Raw genomic sequence first — 22,988 nt, forward strand, 5'->3', positions numbered from 1 at the left:
CAAAAACTGTTTTAATATTAATAGCATTAACAGAAAGGTTGCTGGCTAAGAGTTAAAAAAAAAAAAAAAAAAAAGTAGCTTTTTGAGGTGTGCAAAACTGTCCCAATTCTGCTCTTCACAGCTTCGGGCCCTTGCGCTCTTTCTCCACTAAGTGCACTTTCAACAAGTGTCCACTTCGAGGAAGGCCTTAGGCTCAAGTGAGTATTAGGACAGGGCCCATGAGTATAATGTCGCATCATTGAGACGCCTAACTGATTGGATGAAAGGAAGACATGAAAGTAAGTGGGCGTTTATTATTTACTACTGCAAATAAATGGACATTATGTTACCAAGCAACGTCAGGATAATCTAATTAACATTCACACTAGCCATTCGATACACAATTGAGTGCAAAATCAACTGAAATTTAGAGTGTAATAATGTTATGTGTATTAAATATGTGTGTTATTTTATATAAAAATTAAAATGTATTGTTATTAAAATTATCGCCTGTATGTTAAAATGCTCGTGTTCATGGCAATACTACTGTGTCCGAATACTAATAATACTAGATATTCAGAGCCACGAAATCACTCTCCAGAACATTGTCATTGACGGCACCCGATCTGCCTATCCTCATCCGGACTCCGGGATGCAGAATCCGTGACAGCAGTCTGAGCACTTAATCTCATAAATACAAATAAATAAAATAAAAAATAAAAGCTTTTCCTTTAAATGCTCGCTTGTCGGGTTAATGCTACTCTGAGCAATGTCTGAACTGTGTATTTTGAGCACTTCTTGCGTGTTTATGCTTCTTCACGATGACTCGCTTGGTTTAGTCCTCAGTTTTAAGCCGCTTTGGATAAACGCGTCTGCTAAATGACTAAATGTATGTATTTGCATGTAAATGTAATGTGTTTCTGGCGCTGTCACATGTATTTATTTTGTCTATTCTGTCATATCTAATCGTATAATAATCTGATTTGCAGTGTGGGTTAGGATTGACAGCCCTATAAGCCAATGACATGCACCGAGGGGCGGGGCTTTGTGGATTTTTCGTTTCCGGGGTATGAGCGAGTCAGATGAAACACGTGTGTGTATGTTTTGCGGCAGTTCGTCTCGTGTTCATATACACACTCAGTAAGATCAGCAGATCCAGTGCTCAGAATCTGCGGTTTCTGAAGAGGTTTAAGCGCAGTTCTTGCATCAGAGGAATCAGCTTTAGCGCCACACACTCCTCGAAGATCATGTAAGTAGCAGAACACACACGGGAATTATCAAAGCTGAGCGAAATATAGTCGCTATAATCGTCCAAAAATAAGAAGAGTGCGGTTTGTGTTAGTGACTGAAACTGGAGTGAAAGTAGACTGCTTAGAGACACACACACACACTCACTTTCTCTCTCTCTCTCTCTCTCTCTCTCTCTCTCTCTCAGCTTATAATAAGCTGATCAATGATGTTGAAAGGTTTTTAAGAATATGGGGTATAAATGAGGTTTTGTGTGTTTTTGATGATGCAGATTTACTTTTTACTTTTTAGTATATGTTTTAAATTATTTGTTGTTGAGGTAAAAGGATACAGGTAACAATGGTGTTGTAAAATCCTGAATTTAATGTAACAATAAAGATCTGTTCAACCTCTCTCTCTCTCTCTCTCTCTCTCTCTCTCTCTCTCTCTCTCTCTCTCAGCTCTGTGCCGATGGACGAGCCTGAATCCACACTGGTCTCGGTTCCCGTTGTGACCGGGGAGAAACGACCCTTCCCTGAAGCGGATCCGGATCCGGCTGCCAAGAGAGTCAGAGTCGAGGAAGAGGAGAAGGAGAGCAGAGGAAGAGAAGAGGAGGAAGAGCATCAGGATGAGGAAGAGGAGCCGTGTGATGAAGAGGAGGAGGAGGAGAGTTTCGCTGACATGATGAAGCACGGTCTCAGTGAGGCAGACGTGGGGATTCACAAGTTCATCAGCGAACACACCGGCTTCTCTGGCATCCTGAAGGAGAGGTGTGTGTGAGAGAGAGAGAATGGGAGTGTGTGTGTGTGTGTGTGTGTGTGTGTGTGTGTGTGTGTGGGAGAGTGTGAGTGTGTATGACGTCAGTGTCCAGTCGGGATCAATCAAACCATTCGTGTGTTTGTTCAGGTATTCCGACTTCGTTGTCCATGAGATCGGGAAAGACGGGAAGATGGTTCGCTTGGATGATCTGTGTGTTCCTGCAGATGTCGAGGTGAGAGTCTGGATCACGGTCATCAACACTGGCAGGACATTCATCTCCGTGTGACGCAGGAACCTGATCTCAGTTCAGTGTAGATGATGATGTCACGTGTTAGCGTGTTTTCTCCGTGTGACGCAGGAACCTGATCTCAGTTCAGTGTAGATGATGATGTCACGTGTAAGCGTGTTTTCTCCGTGTGACGCAGGAACCCTCTCCGGATCTCCGTTTGGCCGAGTGTCAGACTCTTACAGAAGAGCAGAAGGAGAAGCTGACGGAGCTCCAGCTCTTCAAGAACAAAGAGGGAACCGTGGCCATTGAGGTACACAACACCTGATGACTACACCCTCGTTACCGTACACGCTCGTTACCGTACACTCTACTCTTATTACCCTAAACTCTCATATTATCATACACACCCTTTTTCCCTACACCCTCATTAGAGTAATTAGTATGTCTGTCTGATGTCTTTCTGTCCGTCTAATGTCTGTCTTATGTATGTCTGTCTGTCTGTCTGATGTCTTTCTGTCCATCCATCTGATGTCTGTCTGTCTGATGTCTGTCCGTCTGTCTGTCTGTCCGTCTGATGTCTGTCTGTCTGTTGTCTGTCTGGCTGTCTTTCTGTCTGTCTGATGTCTGTCCGTCTGATGTCTGTCCGTCTGTCCGTCTGATGTCTGTCCGTCTGTCCGTCTGATGTCTGTCCGTCTGATGTCTGTCTGTCTGATGTCTGTCCGTCTGATGTCTGTCCGTCTGATGTCTGTCCGTCTGATGTCTGTCCGTCTGTCCGTCTGATGTCTGTCTGTCTGATGTCTGTCCGTCTGATGTCTGTCCGTCTGATGTCTGTCCGTCTGATGTCTGTCTGTCTGTTGTCTGTCTGGCTGTCTTTCTGTCTGTCTGATGTCTGTCCGTCTGATGTCTGTCCGTCTGTCCGTCTGATGTCTGTCCGTCTGTCCGTCTGATGTCTGTCCGTCTGATGTCTGTCTGTCTGATGTCCGTCCGTCTGTTGTCTGTCCGTCTGTCCGTCTGATGTCTGTCCGTCTGTCCGTCTGATGTCTGTCTGTCTGATGTCCGTCCGTCTGTTGTCTGTCTGGCTGTCTTTCTGTCTGTCTGATGTCTGTCCGTCTGATGTCTGTCCGTCTGATGTCCGTCTGATGTCCGTCTGTTGTCTGTCTGGCTGTCTTTCTGTCTGTCTGATGTCTGTCTGTCTGTCTGTCTGATGTCTGTCTGTCTGATGTCTGTCCGTCTGATGTCTCTGTCTGATGTCCGTCTGATGTCTCTGTCTGATGTCTGCCTGGCTGTCTTTCTGTCTGTCTGATTTCTGCCTGTCTGTCCGTGTGATGTCCGTGTGATGTCCGTGTGATGTCCGTCTGTCTGATGTTCTTCAGGTGCAGGAGGACTCGAAGGAGAAGCGCACTCTCCTGCACAGATCTGTGAAGCTGCTGTTTCCCGGCCTGGAGACCAAGACTGAGGAGCGGGAGGGCAAGAAGTTCATCGTGGCTTATCATGCAGCGGGTCAGAGAGCGCTGGCAGGTACACACACTCGTTCCAGAACATGTGTGTGTAGTTTCAGCTCCAGATCGTGTGTGTGTGTGTTGTTCAGTAGGGTAATACAGATGGCGTTAGAGACGTGCTGTGACTCTAGATGGCGCTCTGCATGATCCTGCGTGAGTTTGAGTGTGTGGAAACACCACTGGTGTGAGGAGGACAGATCCCAGAGGATGATGGCATTATCCCATGATGCTCCAGGTCACAGTTGTTTGGGCAGCTTCTGCCCCGATGAGATCCGTTCTGTTCCCGTTCAGTGCGCAAGGAATGAGCCGAGTGTGTCGCATCTCATTTATCTTCACAAACTGAATCTTCCGAATGAAATGAATGGAAACGGAGCGGTGAGTCCGGACTCATCTGCGCATCCGTGTCTGTTAGGGTTATGCTGTCTTATTCTCCCAACGCTCCTCTCTCTCGCAGGTCAGAGGTCAGACCCCCTCAGGTAAGGCCACGTCAGTCCAGGGCACCAGAAAAGGTTTCCTTCCGTTCCTTTATCAGTCTATAAGACTCATCACAGAGCGATCATGATCTCGACGTCACAGAGAAACACAATGGAGTCGGTGCTCGGGTTTGATCATCATATCGACTGTGACACCAGACCGAGTGTTTCTAGACAAAGGGGAAGACTAATTATATCATTGGTTTATTGGAGATATTATCACAGGTAGTCAGTATTATCACTGATGTTGTTCAGCATGATTTATCTTCACTGTATGAATATTGATATTAATATATATATTGATATATATTATATATTGATATAAATATATGAATCATGTTTGGTGTTTGTGTTCAGACAGGAGGGATGGGTTTAATATATACGTATGGCTTGCAGAAACAGAAGCCAACGTAGTGTACCCTTTCCCCCATATTTTATTCCATTAGAACGACTTTTTAGGATGCCAGTTATAAAGATGGAAGTCCACATTAGTGGTTGAACTATATTGAACTCCAGAGGATTACACTGTGAATTAGTAAAGAAGTAAAAAGCTCAGTTATTATAAACCTCGAGAAATATTGGGAGGGTTTATAAGTGTAATGTTCTGTGGGTGTAGATGCTTCAGTAGCGTTTATATTCCTGTTTTCCTCAAACTTAAAGAGATTTTCTCTGAAAAGCTCTGTTATGTTGTGTAGTCTGTTGATTTAGTGTCTATCCTCTCTTCTTTTCTGTCTCCCACTGAAGCCCCTCGAAAACATTCGTGGCTGAAGAACCGCGGCAGTTTCTGCCATTTTGTTCTCTACAAGGAGAACAAGGACACCATGGAGGCCATCAACCTCCTCTCCAAGTTCCTCAGGTGTGTGTGTGAGACGAGTCTGCGGCTGGTGAACGCTGGCGTTACGTGACCTCACACACACACACTCTCCTGTCTCTGTGTTTCAGGGTCAGGCCCAACATGTTCTCCTACATGGGCACCAAAGACAAGAGGGCCATCACGGTGCAGGAGATCGCCGTGCTGAAGTGAGTGAAGCTGAGCTCCAGATCCGGCAAACGCTCCGGACACACTCCTGTATTCTGCTCTTCTGTGTCTCCTCAGAATCAGCGCTGAGAGATTATCTCACCTCAACAAATGCCTCATGAACATGAAGCTGGGAAACTTCAGCTACAAGAAACACCCATTAAAACTGGGAGAGCTGCAGGGAAACCACTTCACGGTGGTGCTCAGGTGAGAGCCGGCTCGGCCTGTACAGTAGTGCTATCAGAACCTTGTTTCATACGCCTTATTCACGGCTGCGCCATCTTTGATTTTTAATGAGAATGAAAGCGAGGCTGTGAGGGATAGACTTGCATCTCTTCAATGGGCTGTACTGTTATTTAATGTGTTTTCGGATTGTTCTGCTCATGAAACACTGGAAAAATATTTTTCCAAGAAATTTCAGTTGACAAAAATCTCCCGACAATGTAAGCTGTGCAAAATTGTCAGTAATCTAGGAGCTTTATTCAGCTTTTTACAGCGGATGCCATTGGAAACACGGTAAGTCCATCCCTCGCTGCCTCACTTTCATACCTGTCATGGCGCTGCTCTGAATAAGGTCTGTCGGCATAAGTAACGATACGTCACGCTCGGCTCTTTTAATCAGCCTGATGTGACTGGCTTGTTTTCATTTAAAGGTGACACATTATGCCTCTTTTTACAAGATGTAACATCTATAGTGTCCCCAGAACGTGTCTCTGAAATTTCAGATCATTTATTATAGCTTGTCAAATTTGTCTCTTTTTGGGTGTGAGCAAAAACGTGCAGTTTTTGTGTGTCCCTTTAAATTAAAAAGTGCAAGGTGTGAGTGTGCGAGGAAACTGCGAGGTGGGAGTGTCTGAGGTACAAGTGTGCGAATTATGCGTGTGTGAGGTGAGAGTGAGTGAGGCGAGTGCGAAGCGAGGTGAGAGAGGCGAGTAGGAGTGTGCCGAAGTACGAGTGTGTGTGTGTGTGTGTGCAAGGTGAGAGAGTACGAGTGTGTGCATGTGTGAGAGGCGAGTGTATGTGAAGTACGAGTGCGTGAGGCCAGAGAGTGTGAGTGTGCGAGGTGAGAGTGTGTGAGTATGAAGTGTGAGGTGAGAGTTTGAAGTGTGAGGTGAGAGTTTGAAGTGTGAGGTGTGAGTTTGAAGTGTGAGGTGAGAGAGTGTGCGTTTGAGGTGTGAGTGTGTGAGTTTGAAGAGTGTGTGAGTGTGTGAGGTGAGAGTGTGTGTGTTTGAAGTGTGAGGTGAGTGTGTGTGTTTGAAGTGAGAGTGTGTGTGTTTGAAGTGTGAGGTGTGAGTACTATGAAGTGTGAGGTGAGAGAGTGTGCGTTTGAGGTGTGAGTGTGTGAGTTTGAAGAGTGTGTGAGTGTGTGAGGTGTGAGTGTGTGAGTTTGAAGAGTGTGTGAGTGTGTGAGGTGAGAGTGTGTGAGTTTGAAGTGTGAGGTGAGAGTGTGTGAGTTTGAGGTGTGAGGTGAGAGTGTGTGTGTTTGAAGTGAGAGTGTGTGTGTTTGAAGTGTGAGGTGTGAGTTTGAAGTGTGAGTGTGTGAGTTAGTGAACTCTCTCTCCTCCACAGGAATATCTCCGGCTCTCTGGAGCAGGTCGAGCAGGCCATGACATCTCTCAGAGAAACCGGCTTCATTAATTACTACGGCATGCAGCGCTTCGGGACCACAGCTGTTCCCACACACCGGGTCGGCAGGTGAACACTCACACGTACACACTCTCACTCTGACACACACACACACACACACACACACACACACACTCTCACACACACTGAATCTCACTGTTGGCTCTGGTTTAAAGGGCTATACTGCAGAACAACTGGAAGGAAGTGATGGATCTGATCCTGAAGCCTCGACCTGGAGGTCAGAGTCTCTCTCTCTTTCACTCACACACACGCGCACACACACGCGCACACTCTCACAAACACACACATACACGCACCACTAGGGCTGGGTATCGTAACAAAATGTTCGATACCGATACCTTGACTTCGATACCGGTTCCTGAACGATACCTTTTTCGATACCAATATTATGTAACCAGTTTTATCAATATAATATTACCTACATTTTTATTTTGTTTTTCAGTTGTTGACTTTTTCACACTCATATTTTGAGTATGTATAAAAGCACCAATGCTAAAGTTTTCTAAGTTACCTAATCATTTAACATGTTTTTTTTACTTCAATGAGCTCATTGTTTCTGCCTTATCTTAATGCATTGTTTAACAATGAAACTGAATGAAAATTAACACTGTCACCTCTGATAATAACAGATCATCACTCTAAATTGTAATTTAGAAACATGCATTTTCTGTTAAGCTGCTTTGAAACTATATGCATTTTGAAAAATGCTATACAAATAAATGTGAATTAAATATAGGCTTCTGGGGGGCTGGATATATGCCTCGCGCTCAGCACACGTGAAGCTTGCCGTAAAGCACTAACAACAGAAGCCTAATAATTATGGATGTGACGGGAAACAACAGCAAGGATATATTTTTAATCGTTTATTAATGAACAAGTGTTTAATAAGTCTGCTGGCAGCAAATATGATTATGGCGATGCTGACTCGTCATTCCTGCAGCAGTGAATGCGTGCTCCTAACATATATGGATCAGGTAATCAAACTATTCATTTCTAATTGTTTTGTTTAAAAGTAGACATATTTTGACCGACTATAGGCCTATTTCTCATGTCTATGAGGCAAGTATCCCATATGCTGAGTGTCGGTTCATCTGAGACGCATCTGAGTACTCTCAACAAGTGTCTGTGCGCTTATCAGATTTACCGTGTTACTGCTCTTGGCGGCAATTATCCTGTCAAATATTACATCGCGTGCTTCTGGTATCGAGTCTGGCACACAGGTACACTTTGGATCATTTCCACATATTTTCTATCCATCTGTGTTGGGACGCTTACACGCACGCACACACACACTCACATGCGACGAGCTACGTCTCTGAGCAGCCGCGTAAACTAGTGTTTTCCGCCACAGCCTATCATGCTGCGTGCTTAATTTTCACTGACGTTGACAAGATTAACCACTTAGGTACCGAAATTTGGTATCGAAAAACAAGACATGTTTCGATACTCGGTAGTACTGAGGCAATTCGGTCGGTACCTAAAAAGTACCGAACTCTGTACCCAGCCCTACACACCACCCACACTGGATCTGGTCCTGGAGGTCAGAGTCTCTCTCTCACACACACACACACACACACACTCACTCTGGATCAGATCCTGAAGCCTCATCCTGGAGGTTAGGTTTGAAGTTTTGACACACACACACACACACACACACTCTCTCTCTCTCTCTCTGCAGCGGAGAAGGGTTATCTGGTGAAGTGCCGGCAGGAGTGGGCTCTCACACACGACCCGGAGGCAGCCCTGAAGAAGCTGCCGGTCAAGCGCTGTGTCGAGGGCCAATTCCTGCGAGGCCTCGTCAAATACGGCAAGAACAATATCGTCACAGCCTTCGGACTGGTGAGAGAACACACTCACACTACACAACTGACCTCACTCTACCACACAACTGACCCCACTCTACCACATCATGAAGGTCCTGCAGTGCTACTGGAGTTCAGTCGTTTATAACTGTGCTTTTCTGCTCAGATCCCTCGCAACAACAGGCTGATGTACATCCACAGTTACCAGAGTTACGTGTGGAACTCTATGGTCAGCAGACGTGTGGAGGCCTATGGGCTGAGAGCTGTGGAGGGAGATCTGATCCTCAGAGGAGGTGTGTGAGAGTGTGTGAGAGTGTGTGTGAGAGTGTGTGTGAGAGTGTGTGTGAGAGTGTGAGATTGTGTGTGAGAGAGTGAGTGTGTGAGAGAGAGAGTGTGAGACTGAGAGAGAGAGTGAGATTGTGTGTGAGAGTGTGTGAGATTGTGTGTGAGAGAGTGAGTGTGAGAGAGATTGTGTGTGAGAGAGAGAGTGTGCAGATCGGAGTGAGCGTGAGGGGAGGAGTGAGCGTGAGGGAGGAGTGAGCGTGAGGGGAGGAGTGAGCGTGAGGGAGGAGTGAGCGTGAGGGAGGAGTGAGCGTGAGGGAGGAGTGAGCGTGAGGGAGGAGTGAGCGTGAGGGAGGAGTGAGCGTGAGGGAGGAGTGAGCGTGAGGGAGGAGTGAGCGTGAGGGAGGAGTGAGCGTGAGGGGAGGAGTGAGCGTGAGGGGAGGAGTGAGCGTGAGGGAGGAGTGAGCGTGAGGGAGGAGTGAGCGTGCAGGGAGGAGTGAGCGTGAGGGAGGAGTGAGCGTGAGGGAGGAGTGAGCGTGAGGGAGGAGTGAGCGTGAGGGAGGAGTGAGCGTGAGGGAGGAGTGAGCGTGAGGGAGGAGTGAGCGTGCAGGGAGGAGTGAGCGTGAGGGAGGAGTGAGCGTGAGGGAGGAGTGAGCGTGAGGGAGGAGTGAGCGTGAGGGGAGGAGTGAGCGTGAGGGGAGGAGTGAGCGTGAGGGGAGGAGTGAGCGTGAGGGAGGAGTGAGCGTGAGGGGAGGAGTGAGCGTGAGGGAGGAGTGAGCGTGAGGGGAGGAGTGAGCGTGCGAGTGTTCAGTATCTGAGCTCTTCCCTGTGTTCTAGGCTCTGCTCATGTTCTGTCAGCTGACGACGCAGAGAAACACTCTATTCATGATGTCGTGATGCCACTGCCTGGATTCGACGTGATCTACCCCACTCACAGTGGTGAGGCATTCTGGGAAACTCTCCTTTACCACTTTTACTATGGAAATAAATGATATATAGTTCACGTTACTGTTTCCTATGTAAAATCTTGAGATCAGGGGCCTCATTTATAAACGTTTCGTACACACAAAAGAAGGCGTACGCCGCTCTCTACGCAATAGTTGGTATTTATAAAAAGCAAACTTGACTGTAAAATTTGCGGTCCTTCACGCAAGCTCTGACCCAGGCGTACGCACAAAAACGGGTGAAATGAGAAATGGCGACACCGTAGGCAGTTGGAAAAAACACGTGAAAGTGTGTGAAACTGTAGACGGTTGTGTAAAATAAATGGTAATACTGCCTCTCATAAATAACACGAAGACTTCACAAAGCAAGTTTTGCAATTAAAAGCCTAACTTACACGAACACCCGTTTGATCGATCTGCAACAGAAATGCAAATTAACACACAGCCTATTTCCAAAAAGAAAGAAATATGTTCTTCAATAATAACCCTAACCCTAACCCTAACCCTGGCATATACAATTCATCCTCATAAATAAGATGGTAAACAGAACGAAATAATGTACAAAACTGGTATTCCCGCCAATATGTCTGTCTAATAGAGCAGATATAGCAATTAGATAGTCAGTCAGATAGATAGATAATTACGGAGTCAGAGATATATAGATAGATCGATAAATAGATAATGTAGGCCTATCATTTGTCCACTGGGGAAAGTTGTTTTCATCGTAAAAATATCTTCATCAGCTACGGAATCATGGTATTCATGCATATGCCTTTAGTTGTTTTATTTTTGATAAAATAACGTATGACGTCTCAACCATTCAGAAAGCTGCAAGAAATTACATTTGCGCTGAACTATTTCCCATTTAGATTATAACCGACATCCGTAGCTTGTCAGATGCAGAATTAAATGGATGTAAATAAAATGCCCCATCACAATGCGTATAATGACGCACAGTGGCTGATCTTGTGCTCTTAGAAGATGTGGCGATTAAATGGAAGGATTCGGAGTGAACGCGTCTTCTTCACAACAAAAGGTGTGGAAAAATATATTATTTATTCAATAATTCCCTCATTGTGCAGTTTATTTCAGTTAGGACAGTCTTGGATTCGCCCGAATCCTTGGCCACCTCTCTGATTGAATTAATGACTAGACGCTTTTTTGCCTCGACTTTGATGTCCGACCATTTCTTTTTTGTTTCGGCCACAGTCCGAGGTTGTGAGGCTGCAGCATTTACGGCGTCTGCAACCTTTTGCCACTCAAGTGCCTTTTTGGCATTAGTAATGCCCACACTGTGCCCTCCAAACAACATTTTTCTCCTCTTTTCCACCTCGCCAGCGATAACTTCTACTTCACATTGAGTGAAGTTACTTTTTTTTTAAATTCCTCTCTGTGTTTAACATGATTTTGCAATCGATGAATTTTATTAACTTGTGGGCGTTTCACGGACTATTTATGGGCAACTATGGGCGTGACATGAAGCCGCAAAAGCTGCGCTACATTTAGAACTGATTGTGATTTATTAAGGGAAAAATGCGTAGGATGTCCGTGTGCACGGTTTTATAAATCCGAATATTTCTGTGCGTACGCACGTCCTATGTTTCATCCGTACGCCACTTCTGATGCAAATCCTACGCAAAGTTTTATAAATGAGGCCCCAGGCCTCCAGCAACGCAACAGAATGATCAAGTTTAACAAAACAAGCAGTTTCTACAGTTTACTCACTCCTCTCTTCATGAACATCATCACTGTGTTTTAATCCTGCTGGAACTCCAGTGAAACTGAAGGCCTCAAGATTACTGAAATAGTTTAAAATAAAACGCACATTTTGTTTCAATTGGTTTAGATTTTGTTCATTTACCTTCTTGACAACTCTCTTGTCTTTGAAGGATCAGGATTCACGTTGTCTTTGGAAACTAATAGAAAACTTCAATTATGAGTTAGTCATAGAAATTCATAAACCTGAAAGGGGTCATCTGATGTTAAATTCTCTTTTATATGGTGTTTGCATAGAAATGTGTGTTTGCAGTGTGTGGACACAGTCAGTAGCCTAGAAATCTAGACGCACCCTAGCGGCAGCAAGAATTATTTTGCAGCCAGTGTGGTCTAGGAAAAACCAAACTCTGGTCAGGCCAATCACATCGTGTAGAGTTGGTGGGCGGGCTTAACACAATGACGGCAGAGTTGTGACGGTTCTGCGCTGTGATTTCCCTGATACTTGAAAACAAACAAGATCCTGCTGGCGAACAGCGGTCTTTCGATTCGGCTTTGGCCGCGACTCTGGAAGACTTAGAGTTAAGAGAACGTCACTCAAGTCATTCTTAAAAAAGGAAGAGTGTTCGGAGTTTTGACGACCGGATACGGCATAAGTTTAATATATCAGCTTGCTCCGCTGGTGGGAAAACGCATGGGACTCACTCAGCCACAGCCATTCGTTGCTCAGGTTGGTTAGCGCCATCCTATGGCGTGCAGAGGGATATTGAAAGACAACCTTTTATCCTGCCCCTCGGATTGAGGTATGCCTATTGTGAGTTCCCAGACATAACATCTTGATGTAGGTCTGTCTTGCCAGGCTACACAACCAGCATACAATAAAAAAATCCACTTACTTCTTTTTTTTATCCTCAAAAGGCTGTTTTTTGGATTTTCTGAGAAATATGATGTCATAATGCTCATGTTCCACTTACGACCACTGACGGATCCTGTATTAGCATATTTCCCATATTAATATATTTCTGCCCTCACCCATTTGTTATACTGTCTGCTAAGTATGGAAAGTCAAATGGCTCAGAATTTGCATTGTTTTGACGGCTGTATCAATATTAAAAAGCTGTTTTTATGAAGCCGCCGGGTGTTAAATAAGCTACTGTCACACAACGCCATGCGTTAAAATAACACCACTCGCCGATAGATGTTAAATTGACGCCGCACGCCACTCAAAATGCAGTGAATCCATGATAAATCCCAAGCGCTAACTTGCAGTGATAATTTAATGCACTGGGTGGACCTATGGAGCATGTTAACATGTTGTGTGTATTAGCCACAAGTTGTGTGTATTGTATCCATAGGCCTACTGTTTAATGTTTTCAACTAAAAGAAAAGTTAAATATATATTATAAGCTTGCTGTGTATATTGCCTAATTGTAAGCTTGTTCAGAAATGATGACAAAAATGTAAAAAACAAAACTTTAAACTGTTTCGTTAAACGTCATTTAAATAAATGATTATTCGATTTTTATGAGCCCCAAAAATTGGAATGCCCATCCCTAGTGTATTCCTGCTATGCACTATGTACAGCACTTTGGATCAATTTGTATTGTGTTAAATGTGCTTTATAAATAAAGGTTGTTGTTGTTGTTGTTGTTGTGTGTGTGTGTGTGTGTGTGTGTGTGTGTGTTTTCAGCAGCTGGTCTGATGTGTGTGTGTGTTCAGCAGCTGGTCTGACGTGTGTATGTGTGTGTTTTCGCTGCAGTGGGTCGAGGATACGGAGAAATGCTGAGCGCTGACGATCTGGACATCCAGAACATGAGGCACAAAGTTCGTGATTATTCTCTGGCCGGCGCGTACCGTAAACTCCTCATTCGCCCCAGTGACGTCAGCTGGTGAGAACCTCTCTCTCTCTCCCTCTCTCTCTGTTAGTGTGTGTGTTCAGCGCTGGTTCTGATGATTCTGTGTGTTTCTCCAAAGGGAGCTGATTCAGTACGATGATCCACGAGTGCCTCTCGTTCTCTCAGATGTGGAGAAACTAGAAAACGCTCCAGCTCCAGTCTACCTAAAAGGTCCAGAACACACACTCACACGCACACACTCTCTCACACACTCACACATATATTACAGTGTGGATTTGTCACGTTAATGTTACCACAACCTTACGCATTATCATAACGGATCCTTCCATCTAGAGTTGCATTAATGTCTGGCCGAGAGAAAGTTAAAGCGCTCTGTAAAGTTTTCTCCAGAACATTCCAGTGACTGTACGCGCATGTTTACAGAGGCTGAATGTAGAATTAATAAGCTCTTGTTATTAGCGCCACCGGTGGCCATTCAGTGAAGTACAGCAGCAAGGGCTCTTGTTATTAGCGCCACCGGTGGCCATTCAGTGAAGTACAGCAGCAAGGGCTCTTGTTATTAGCGCCACCAGTGGCGATTCAGTGAACTACAGCAGCAGACGCTCTTGTTATTAGTACCACCGGTGGCCATTCAGTGAACCGCAGCATACGCTCATGTTATTAGCGCCACCGGTGGCCATTCAGTGAAGTACAGCAGCAGACGCTCTTGTTATTAGTACCACCGGTGGCCATTCAGTGAACCACAGCAGCATACGCTCATGTTATTAGCGCCACCGGTGGCCATTCAGTGAAGTACAGCAGCAGACGCTCTTGTTATTAGCGCCACCAGTGGCAATTCAGTGAACTACAGCTGCAGACGCTCTTGTTATTAGCACCACCGGTGGCCATTCAGTGAACTACAGCAGCAGACGCTCTTGTTATTAGTACCACCGGTGGCCATTCAGTGAACCACAGCAGCATACGCTCATGTTATTAGCGCCACCGGTGGCCATTCAGTGAAGTACAGCAGCAGACGCTCTTTTTATTAGCGCCACCAGTGGCAATTCAGTGAACTACAGCTGCAGACGCTCTTGTTATTAGCACCACCGGTGGCCATTCAATGATCTACAGCAGCAGACGCTCATGTTATTAGCGCCACCGGTGGCCATTCAGTGAACTACAGCAGCAGACGCTCATGTTATTAGCACCACCGGTGGCCATTCAGTGAACTACAGCAGCAGACGCTCTTTTTATTAGCGCCACCGGTGGCGATTCAGTGAACTACAGCAGCAGACACTCATGTTATTAGCGCCACCGGTGGCCATTCAGTGAACTACAGCAGCAGACGCTCATGTTATTAGCACCACCGGTGGCCATTCAGTGAACTACAGCAGCAGACGCTCTTTTTATTAGCGCCACCGGTGGCGATTCAGTGAAGTACAGCAGCAGACGCTCTTGTTATTAGCACCACCGGTGGCCATTCAGTGAACCACAGCAGCAGACGCTCTTGTTATTAGCACCACCGGTGGCCATTCAGTGAACTACAGCAGCAGACGCTCTTGTTATTAGTACCACCGGTGGCCATTCAGTGAACTACAGCAGCAGACGCTCTTTTTATTAGCGCCACCGGTGGCGATTCAGTGAACTACAGCAGCAGACGCTCTTGTTATTAGTACCACCGGTGGCCATTCAGTGAAGTACAGCAGCAGACGCTCTTGTTATTAGCACCACCGGTGGCCATTCAGTGAACCACAGCAGCATACGCTCATGTTATTAGCGCCACCAGTGGCCATTCAGTGAAGTACAGCAGCAGACGCTCTTTTTATTAGCGCCACCAGTGGCAATTCAGTGAACTACAGCTGCAGACGCTCTTGTTATTAGCACCACCGGTGGCCATTCAATGATCTACAGCAGCAGACGCTCATGTTATTAGCGCCACCGGTGGCCATTCAGTGAACTACAGCAGCAGACGCTCATGTTATTAGCACCACCGGTGGCCATTCAGTGAACTACAGCAGCAGACGCTCTTTTTATTAGCGCCACCGGTGGCGATTCAGTGAACTACAGCAGCAGACACTCATGTTATTAGCGCCACCGGTGGCCATTCAGTGAACTACAGCTGCAGACGCTCATGTTATTAGCACCACCGGTGGCCATTCAGTGAACTACAGCAGCAGACGCTCATGTTATTAGCACCACCGGTGGCCATTCAGTGAACTACAGCAGCAGACGCTCTTTTTATTAGCGCCACCGGTGGCGATTCAGTGAACTACAGCAGCAGACACTCATGTTATTAGCGCCACCGGTGGCCATTCAGTGAACTAAAGCTGCAGACGCTCATGTTATTAGCACCACCGGTGGCCATTCAGTGAACTACAGCAGCAGACGCTCTTTTTATTAGCGCCACCGGTGGCGATTCAGTGAACTACAGCAGCAGACACTCATGTTATTAGCGCCACCGGTGGCCATTCAGTGAACTACAGCTGCAGACGCTCATGTTATTAGCACCACCGGTGGCCATTCAGTGAACTACAGCAGCAGACGCTCATGTTATTAGCACCACCGGTGGCCATTCAGTGAACTACAGCTGCAGACGCTCATGTTATTAGCGCCACCGGTGGCGATTCAGTGAACTACAGCAGCAGACACTCATGTTATTAGCGCCACCGGTGGCCATTCAGTGAACTACAGCTGCAGACGCTCATGTTATTAGCACCACCGGTGGCCATTCAGTGAACTACAGCAGCAGACGCTCATGTTATTAGCGCCACCGGTGGCCATTCAGTGAACTACAGCTGCAGACGCTCATGTTATTAGCACCACCGGTGGCCATTCAGTGAACTACAGCAGCAGACGCTCATGTTATTAGCACCACCGGTGGCCATTCAGTGAACTACAGCAGCAGACACTCATGTTATTAGCGCCACCGGTGGCCATTCAGTGAACTACAGCAGCAGACGCTCATGTTATTAGCGCCACCGGTGGCCATTCAGTGAACTACAGCAGCAGACGCTCATGTTATTAGCACCACCGGTGGCCATTCAGTGAACTACAGCAGCAGACGCTCTTTTTATTAGCGCCACCGGTGGCGATTCAGTGAACTACAGCAGCAGACACTCATGTTATTAGCGCCACCGGTGGCCATTCAGTGAACTACAGCTGCAGACGCTCATGTTATTAGCACCACCGGTGGCCTTTCAGTGAAGTACAGCAGCAGACGCTCTTGTTATTAGCGCCACCGGTGGTGATTCAGTGAACCACAGCAGCATACGCTAATGTTATTAGTACCACCGGTGGCCATTCAGTGAACCACAGCAGCATACGCTCATGTTATTAGCGCCACCGGTGGCCATTCAGTGAAGTACAGCAGCAGACGCTCTTTTTATTAGCGCCACCGGTGGCGATTCAGTGAACCACAGCAGCATACGCTAATGTTATTAGTACCACCGGTGGCCATTCAGTGAACCCCAGCAGCATACGCTCATGTTATTAGCGCCACCGGTGGCCATTCAGTGAACTACAGCAGCAGACGCTCTTTTTATTAGCGCCACCGGTGGCGATTCAGTGAACTACAGCTGCAGACGTTCTTGTTATTAGTGCCACCGGTGGGCATTCAGTGAAGTACAGCAGCATACGCTCTTGTTATTAGCACCACCAGTGGCCATTCAGTGAAGTACAGCAGCATACGCTCATGTTATTAGCGCCACCGGTGGCGATTCAGTGAACTACAGCAGCAGACGCTCATGTTATTAGCGCCACCGGTGGCGATTCAGTGAACTACAGCAGCAGACGCTCATGTTATTAGCGCCACCGGTGGCGATTCAGTGAACTACAGCTGCAGACGTTCTTGTTATTAGTGCAACCGGTGGGCATTCAGTGAAGTACAGCAGCATACGCTCTTGTTATTAGCACCACCAGTGGCCATTCAGTGAAGTACAGCAGCATACGCTCATGTTATTAGCGCCACCGGTGGCGATTCAGTGAACTACAGCTGCAGACGTTCTTGTTATTAGTGCCACCGGTGGGCATTCAGTGAAGTACAGCAGCATACGCTCTTGTTATTAGTGCCACAGGTTGGGCTGTTCAGTGAACAGAAATATATTAATCGCTGCAATAATGATCTTGAAGTATTTGCTTATTTCAATCCAAACTACACCTTTTTTTTGTTTATGTTTGTTTTGACCAGGAAGTCGATTGAGTCATGTCTCCTTTATTTTTTTGGTGTTTTTTTACTATACAGAGTGTTTCAAAGCAGCTTTACAGAGATAACAGGAAAATAATGCAACAAATTTGTTTCTAGAAGAAAATGGCGTCACAGTTCAGCTTAAGTGATGGTTGATTTCTGACGTAAAGAAGCTATTAATTTAGGTCATATATATATATATATATATATATATAGCCACTCTTGAGAAAACCGTGATACCATCGTCCAGCTCATTTTTGTTCTCATATAATACTGTCAATGCAGGCAGATAAATAATATAAAATAATATTGTTGATTATGCAACTAAATACAAATATTATAATCTAAAGGTAACAGCTTTTATCAGATTTAGCTGTCTGCTATAATATAACCCTGACAGTCTCATTTCATTATTGTGTGTGTGTGTGCCTCTACAGAAGGGAAGTATCGGGCTCTGAAGATGGAGTTTTCTCTGCCGTCCTCCACTTACGCCACGATGGCCGTCAGAGAAGTGCTGAAGATGGACACCAGCATCAAGAGTCAGACTCGGCTCAACACCAGCTGGCTGAACTGACACTCACACACACACACACACACAGCTGGCTGAACTGATGGTCACACACACTTTCACCAGCTTTAGGCCTGCAGTTTATTGGTGATGAACACTTCGCCACGTTGTGTATGTAATTTTGACAGTGAAGAAGTAACACAGTTTTTCATTTACTCTGTTTTAGACTTGTTGTTTTTTTAAAGCTTTGCAGGACTGTAAAGACATTCATTACATGTATTTTCAGAACTTCAGCATGAACTAAACATTGAGCAGTAAATGAACATATTCCAGTTGTTATGAGATTAATTTGATGATTTATTATTGTAAAATGGTCTATTTCTGCTGAATACTGAATTTTTCAGTGTAAATATTTGAATCTGAATAAATTAATCTGCCTGATATCTTCATGTTTCCGTGTTTAACTTCATGTGTCAGGCATGTTCTCAAACATTCGTCCAGAGCAAACATTCACAGAGCCGAAGCAATGCATTCCTCTGGACAGAGTCTTCAGTTTCCCCTCATGGACTGAAATGTTAATTTTTAATGAACGTTCTTACTCAATCATTTTTTGGGGAATTTGAAACCATAACATTGAACTTGAAATCGAGACACTGAGGTTGAATTTCAGAAATTGAGATTGGGAATTTTTGACTCTGTGTTTATCATTTATTTCAAATGCTGTGTTACTGTATTCTATTTGTCTTTTTATTCTGTTTTTCTTTCATTCTTTTAATCTTTTTTTTAAAAAAAGGATACTACTCATGAAAATAAGAAACAAAGAGAAAAAATACACTAACCTTTTGATTAATTAGCTGCATTCCAATCATCTGCGTGGTTCATTTATTTTATTCTTTCTTTTTATAATCTTTGCATTTTATTTCTTCAGTGAGTCGATCTAAATCTTCTGTTTCTGGTCCATAGTTTTGATTTTATAGGATCTAGAAACTTAGCCGTGTGCAACATAAAGCTATGTCATATTACAAATCAAATAACATTTTGATTGTTTTACTAAAATATATCATTTTCAGTGAAAAAAAGTAATATAATAAAGTATTGGTCAGCATTCATCATTATTATTGTGTGTTAAGTGTTGGGGTGGGCTAGCGATGTAGTTCAAGGAGTGATACTTACATTCTTCAAATATTAAATCAACAGTTTCCTCTAAAACGAGATCTTCGAGCCGCTGCCCGTTGGGGTTAAGGGTTAAGGGTTAAGGGTTAAGGGTTAGGGCGAGATCTTCGAGCAGCTGTGCAGACATTACAAACAGTTCAAACGTTCTGACTGTCGAGCTACTGATGTTATGAGGTGTTGGAGCAGCTGTCGCTTATTTAATTTTTTTTATTGCAGAAATTATAATCACATAAAAGATCAGGGAAATATACCATGGTTGTAACAGTGAACAATCAAAATGACGAAAAAAAAGGAAAACAAATATCATGGGTTTGTGTAGATACTAATATAAGATAACTTGAGAAGAAGGTTAAAGAGAAGGTTAAATATTGATGCGAAGGTTAAATATCTTTGAATAATTCACCACAATACATACATTTTTTTTTGTCATATACAAGCCTGAGGGATGAAATGAAGTTAAATTTGACCAAAAAATGAAGAAAACTTAAAAGAGATTTAAGCCACTTTTGATTGACAAAGAAATTTTGTTGCATATAAAATAAATAAATTAACAACATATCCAAGACGATTGATGACGATTTTGGGTTAGGGTTAGTAATTAAAAATAATATCTTTAAGGATAAAACTGTGGGTCACAGGGTTAAAAATATAAGAACTTAAATCAACCATAAATGTATTGGTTATGCTAAAATCACAAAATAAATGGACACTTGATTCTTCAACAAAACCACAAAATGAGCAAGTTACATCAATATCAAGATATTTACAGATACATGAATTAAACCTGTCGCTCATATCTTTTAAATTGTTGCACTTGGGATAACATCAACATGGCAGATGTCCAGATCACATTTATACTTAATGTGATCAGGCTATAAAGTACCTACACCTTTAGCACTCGTCAAGTTTATTGAAATGAAGTACCTACCCAGTGAGTATGTGGTTTAGAACGCAGCCACGGTCCAGCCGTATCAAGGCAAGATAAGTTCACATATCACTTAAAACTACAATTCCCAGAAGTCCTCCTGCTCCTCACCTGCACTCAATCAGCCATCATCCTCAGCTGCACCTGATCAGCACACTCATCACCACAGTATTTAAACACACCTCAGTCACACACCTTGTTTGGTCTTAGTCTGTGGATGACTCACCGGTCTGCTTTCCTGAGTGATTGATCCTCTGAGCATTCTCCAAGATCCTGTCTCCTAGTTCCCTCGTCTGTTCTCTACCTCCAATGGTCCTGCAATCCCTGTAAGACAAAGACATTGTTCATTCATTCACTCTCACAGCAACCAAAAGGTGTTTGTGTGTGTGTGTGTGTGTGTGTGTGTGTGTGTGTGTGTGTGTGGATATACTTACCATTTGAGGCCATCCCCTCTATCTTCACCTGCAAACTCAAGAACTGAAGGAATATACTTGGATTGTTCATTGTTTGTGGTCTAAACTCTGCTGTTTTGGACACTGTGTTAGAAAGCATTGGATCATGGGTGTGTATTAATCTGGTGTAACTTTGCTGTTTAAGTGCTGTGCTTTTTGTTTTAATTTAAAATGCTTGATCGTCTTATTTGATCACTCATGCACCTAAATGAGCTTTAGCACTGATGCTGAAGTTTGTGTGTGTGTGTGTGTGTGTGTGAGAGTGAGTGTGTGTAGGAGGTCTGAGCAAGGATGCAGATAGTCACCTGAGGGTTTTTTTTTTGCACACCTGTCTATTTTTAATGTTTTGTTAACCCACACTTTTTATCTCACCCCTGATTGTTTTACAGCTGTCTGATATCCCAAACCTGACTTGGTCAATCCCAAGACGAGCCAAGTATGACGACTGGATCAAACTGAGACCTGGATTTGATCAAAGTAATACCATGTCCCTCTACCAACTTCACCAAACCTTGGAGGGGTTTGAGAGCAGGTACGCTTGCCACTTACTCTTGGAAATACTCTTCTGTATTATAATTCTCTTTAGTTTACAGTGTTACCACAGCCCTATTTCCAGAGTAGTTCTTTAATTTTTAGGATTTGGTCTTTATTTTTTATGCCCTCTAATTTTCTATCTGTTTTTATTTATTATTTAAACTTTGTTCTATGTGCCTTTTTAAAAATAATTTTGTTCCGTCTTAGAATAGCTTAGACAAGACCATAAAGTTCACAAGCATGAAAACTGTGTCTCTCCGATTATTCATTCTTTGCATTCCTGTTCCCCTTTTGTGTTTATTTATACTTTTGTTCCTGTTGTAGTGATGGTTTTTAACAGTTTACATTTATTCCGTGTGTTGTCGTTCATTTTAAAGTCTTGCACTTTATATCCCTTCTGTTTTACTTATGCCCTTTATGCCTTAATGCTCCTTTATTTTTGTCTGTACTCTTAATGGCCCTTTTTGTATTTATGCGTTTCCCATCTTTGTATTTACTGTTGTCGTGTGCCAGCTGGAGTGCCCGCGTGGACCACTGGAGGGCACTCTCTCCTTGTGTTGTTTTCACCATGGGCTCATTGTTTAATTATGTTTCAGTTGTGTTTGATTACCGGTTATTGAGTTCCTTATTTAAGCCTGAGTGATCTTTGTGTCTGGTGCTAGGTCTTGTGACGTTGTAAGTTAACTTCTCTGAGCATTATTCTCAGTTTTAGTATTCTGTGTTTCCCTGGACGCTTGACCCTTGCCTGTCTTCTGGACCGTATGTGAACCTGTGCTGTCTGCCTTGACCTAAGCCTGTTATCACCAGGCGTTACTGGACTGCTCCTTGTTTACATGTATTCATTTAGCTGATGCTTTTATCCAAAGCGACTTACAATTGCTATACATGTCAGGTTGCACGCTCCTGGAGAACTAGGGGTTAAGTGTTTTGCTCAGGGACACATTGGTGTCTCACAGTGGATTTGAACCTGGCTCTCTCACACCAAAGGCATGCGTCTTACCCACTGCGCCATCACCACCCATGTTTAACTGTATGCCTGGGTTTATTTCTGATTGTGTTCAAGTTGTAATAAAGTGCTGCATGTGGATCCGACCGCCTCTGTCCGTGCGTTACATCTCTTGTTTTTGAGAAATTACAAATTCTTTTTTTTTTTTTAATCCCTTTTGTTTTATTTAAACGACCTTTACTGTGAATCTGCAGATCGCCCCCTCCTCTCTCTCTCTGGTGTGTGTGTGTTACAGATACTGTAGTTCATCGTAACCCTTTACTGTGAATCAGCAGATTGCCCTGTCCTCTCTCTCTCTGGTGTGTGTGTGTGTGTCACAGATACTGTAGTTCATTGTAACGCTTTACTGTGAATCAGCAGATCGCCCCGTCCTCCCTCTCTCGCTCTCTCTCTCTCTCTCTGGTGTATGTCACAGATACTGTAGTTCATCGTAACCCTTTACTGTGAATACACAGATCGCCCCGTCCTCTCTCTCTGGTGTGTGTGTGTGTCAAAGGTACTGTAGTTCATCGTAACCCGTTACTGTGAATCAGCAGATTGCCCCGTCCTCTCTCTCTGGTGTGTGTGTGTCACAGATACTGTAGTTCATTGTAACGCTTTACTGTGAATCAGCAGATCGCCCCGTCCTCTCTCTCTCTCTCTCTCTGGTGTGTGTGTCACAGATACTGTAGTTCATTGTAACCCTTTACTGTGAATCAGCAGATCGCCCCGTCCTCTCTCTCTCTCTGGTGTGTGTGTGTCACAGATACTGTAGTTCATTGTAACCCTTTACTGTGAATCAGCAGATCGCCCCATCCTCT

General features: G+C 44.4%; 1 protein-coding gene across 2 annotated transcripts; it reads left to right on the forward strand.

Moving 5' to 3' along the window:
- Window positions 1-126: 126 nt before the first annotated feature.
- On the forward strand, window positions 127-18,541 carry pus7 (pseudouridine synthase 7). 2 transcript variants are annotated; one of them, XM_089127802.1, is made up of 17 exons: window positions 127-278; window positions 969-1,228; window positions 1,668-1,976; window positions 2,113-2,197; window positions 2,391-2,504; window positions 3,568-3,712; window positions 4,911-5,022; window positions 5,109-5,186; window positions 5,263-5,391; window positions 6,754-6,879; window positions 6,987-7,048; window positions 8,510-8,670; window positions 8,800-8,926; window positions 9,753-9,854; window positions 13,332-13,461; window positions 13,547-13,638; window positions 18,028-18,541. In XM_089127802.1, exons 2-17 carry the CDS (start codon window positions 1,062-1,064, stop codon window positions 18,162-18,164), a joined length of 2,076 nt encoding a protein of 691 aa, XP_088983928.1. In that variant the 5' UTR covers window positions 127-278; window positions 969-1,061; the 3' UTR covers window positions 18,165-18,541. The 2 variants fall into 2 exon arrangements, with proteins under 2 accessions (XP_088983928.1, XP_088983927.1); XM_089127801.1 differs by lacking the exon at window positions 127-278 and having other exon boundaries at window positions 802-1,228.
- Window positions 18,542-22,988: the final 4,447 nt, after the last annotated feature.

The sequence above is a fragment of the Pimephales promelas genome, chromosome 25 (assembly GCF_988280905.1).
Source record: "Pimephales promelas chromosome 25, fPimPro1.hap1.1, whole genome shotgun sequence".
Lineage (NCBI taxonomy): Eukaryota > Metazoa > Chordata > Actinopteri > Cypriniformes > Leuciscidae > Pimephales > Pimephales promelas.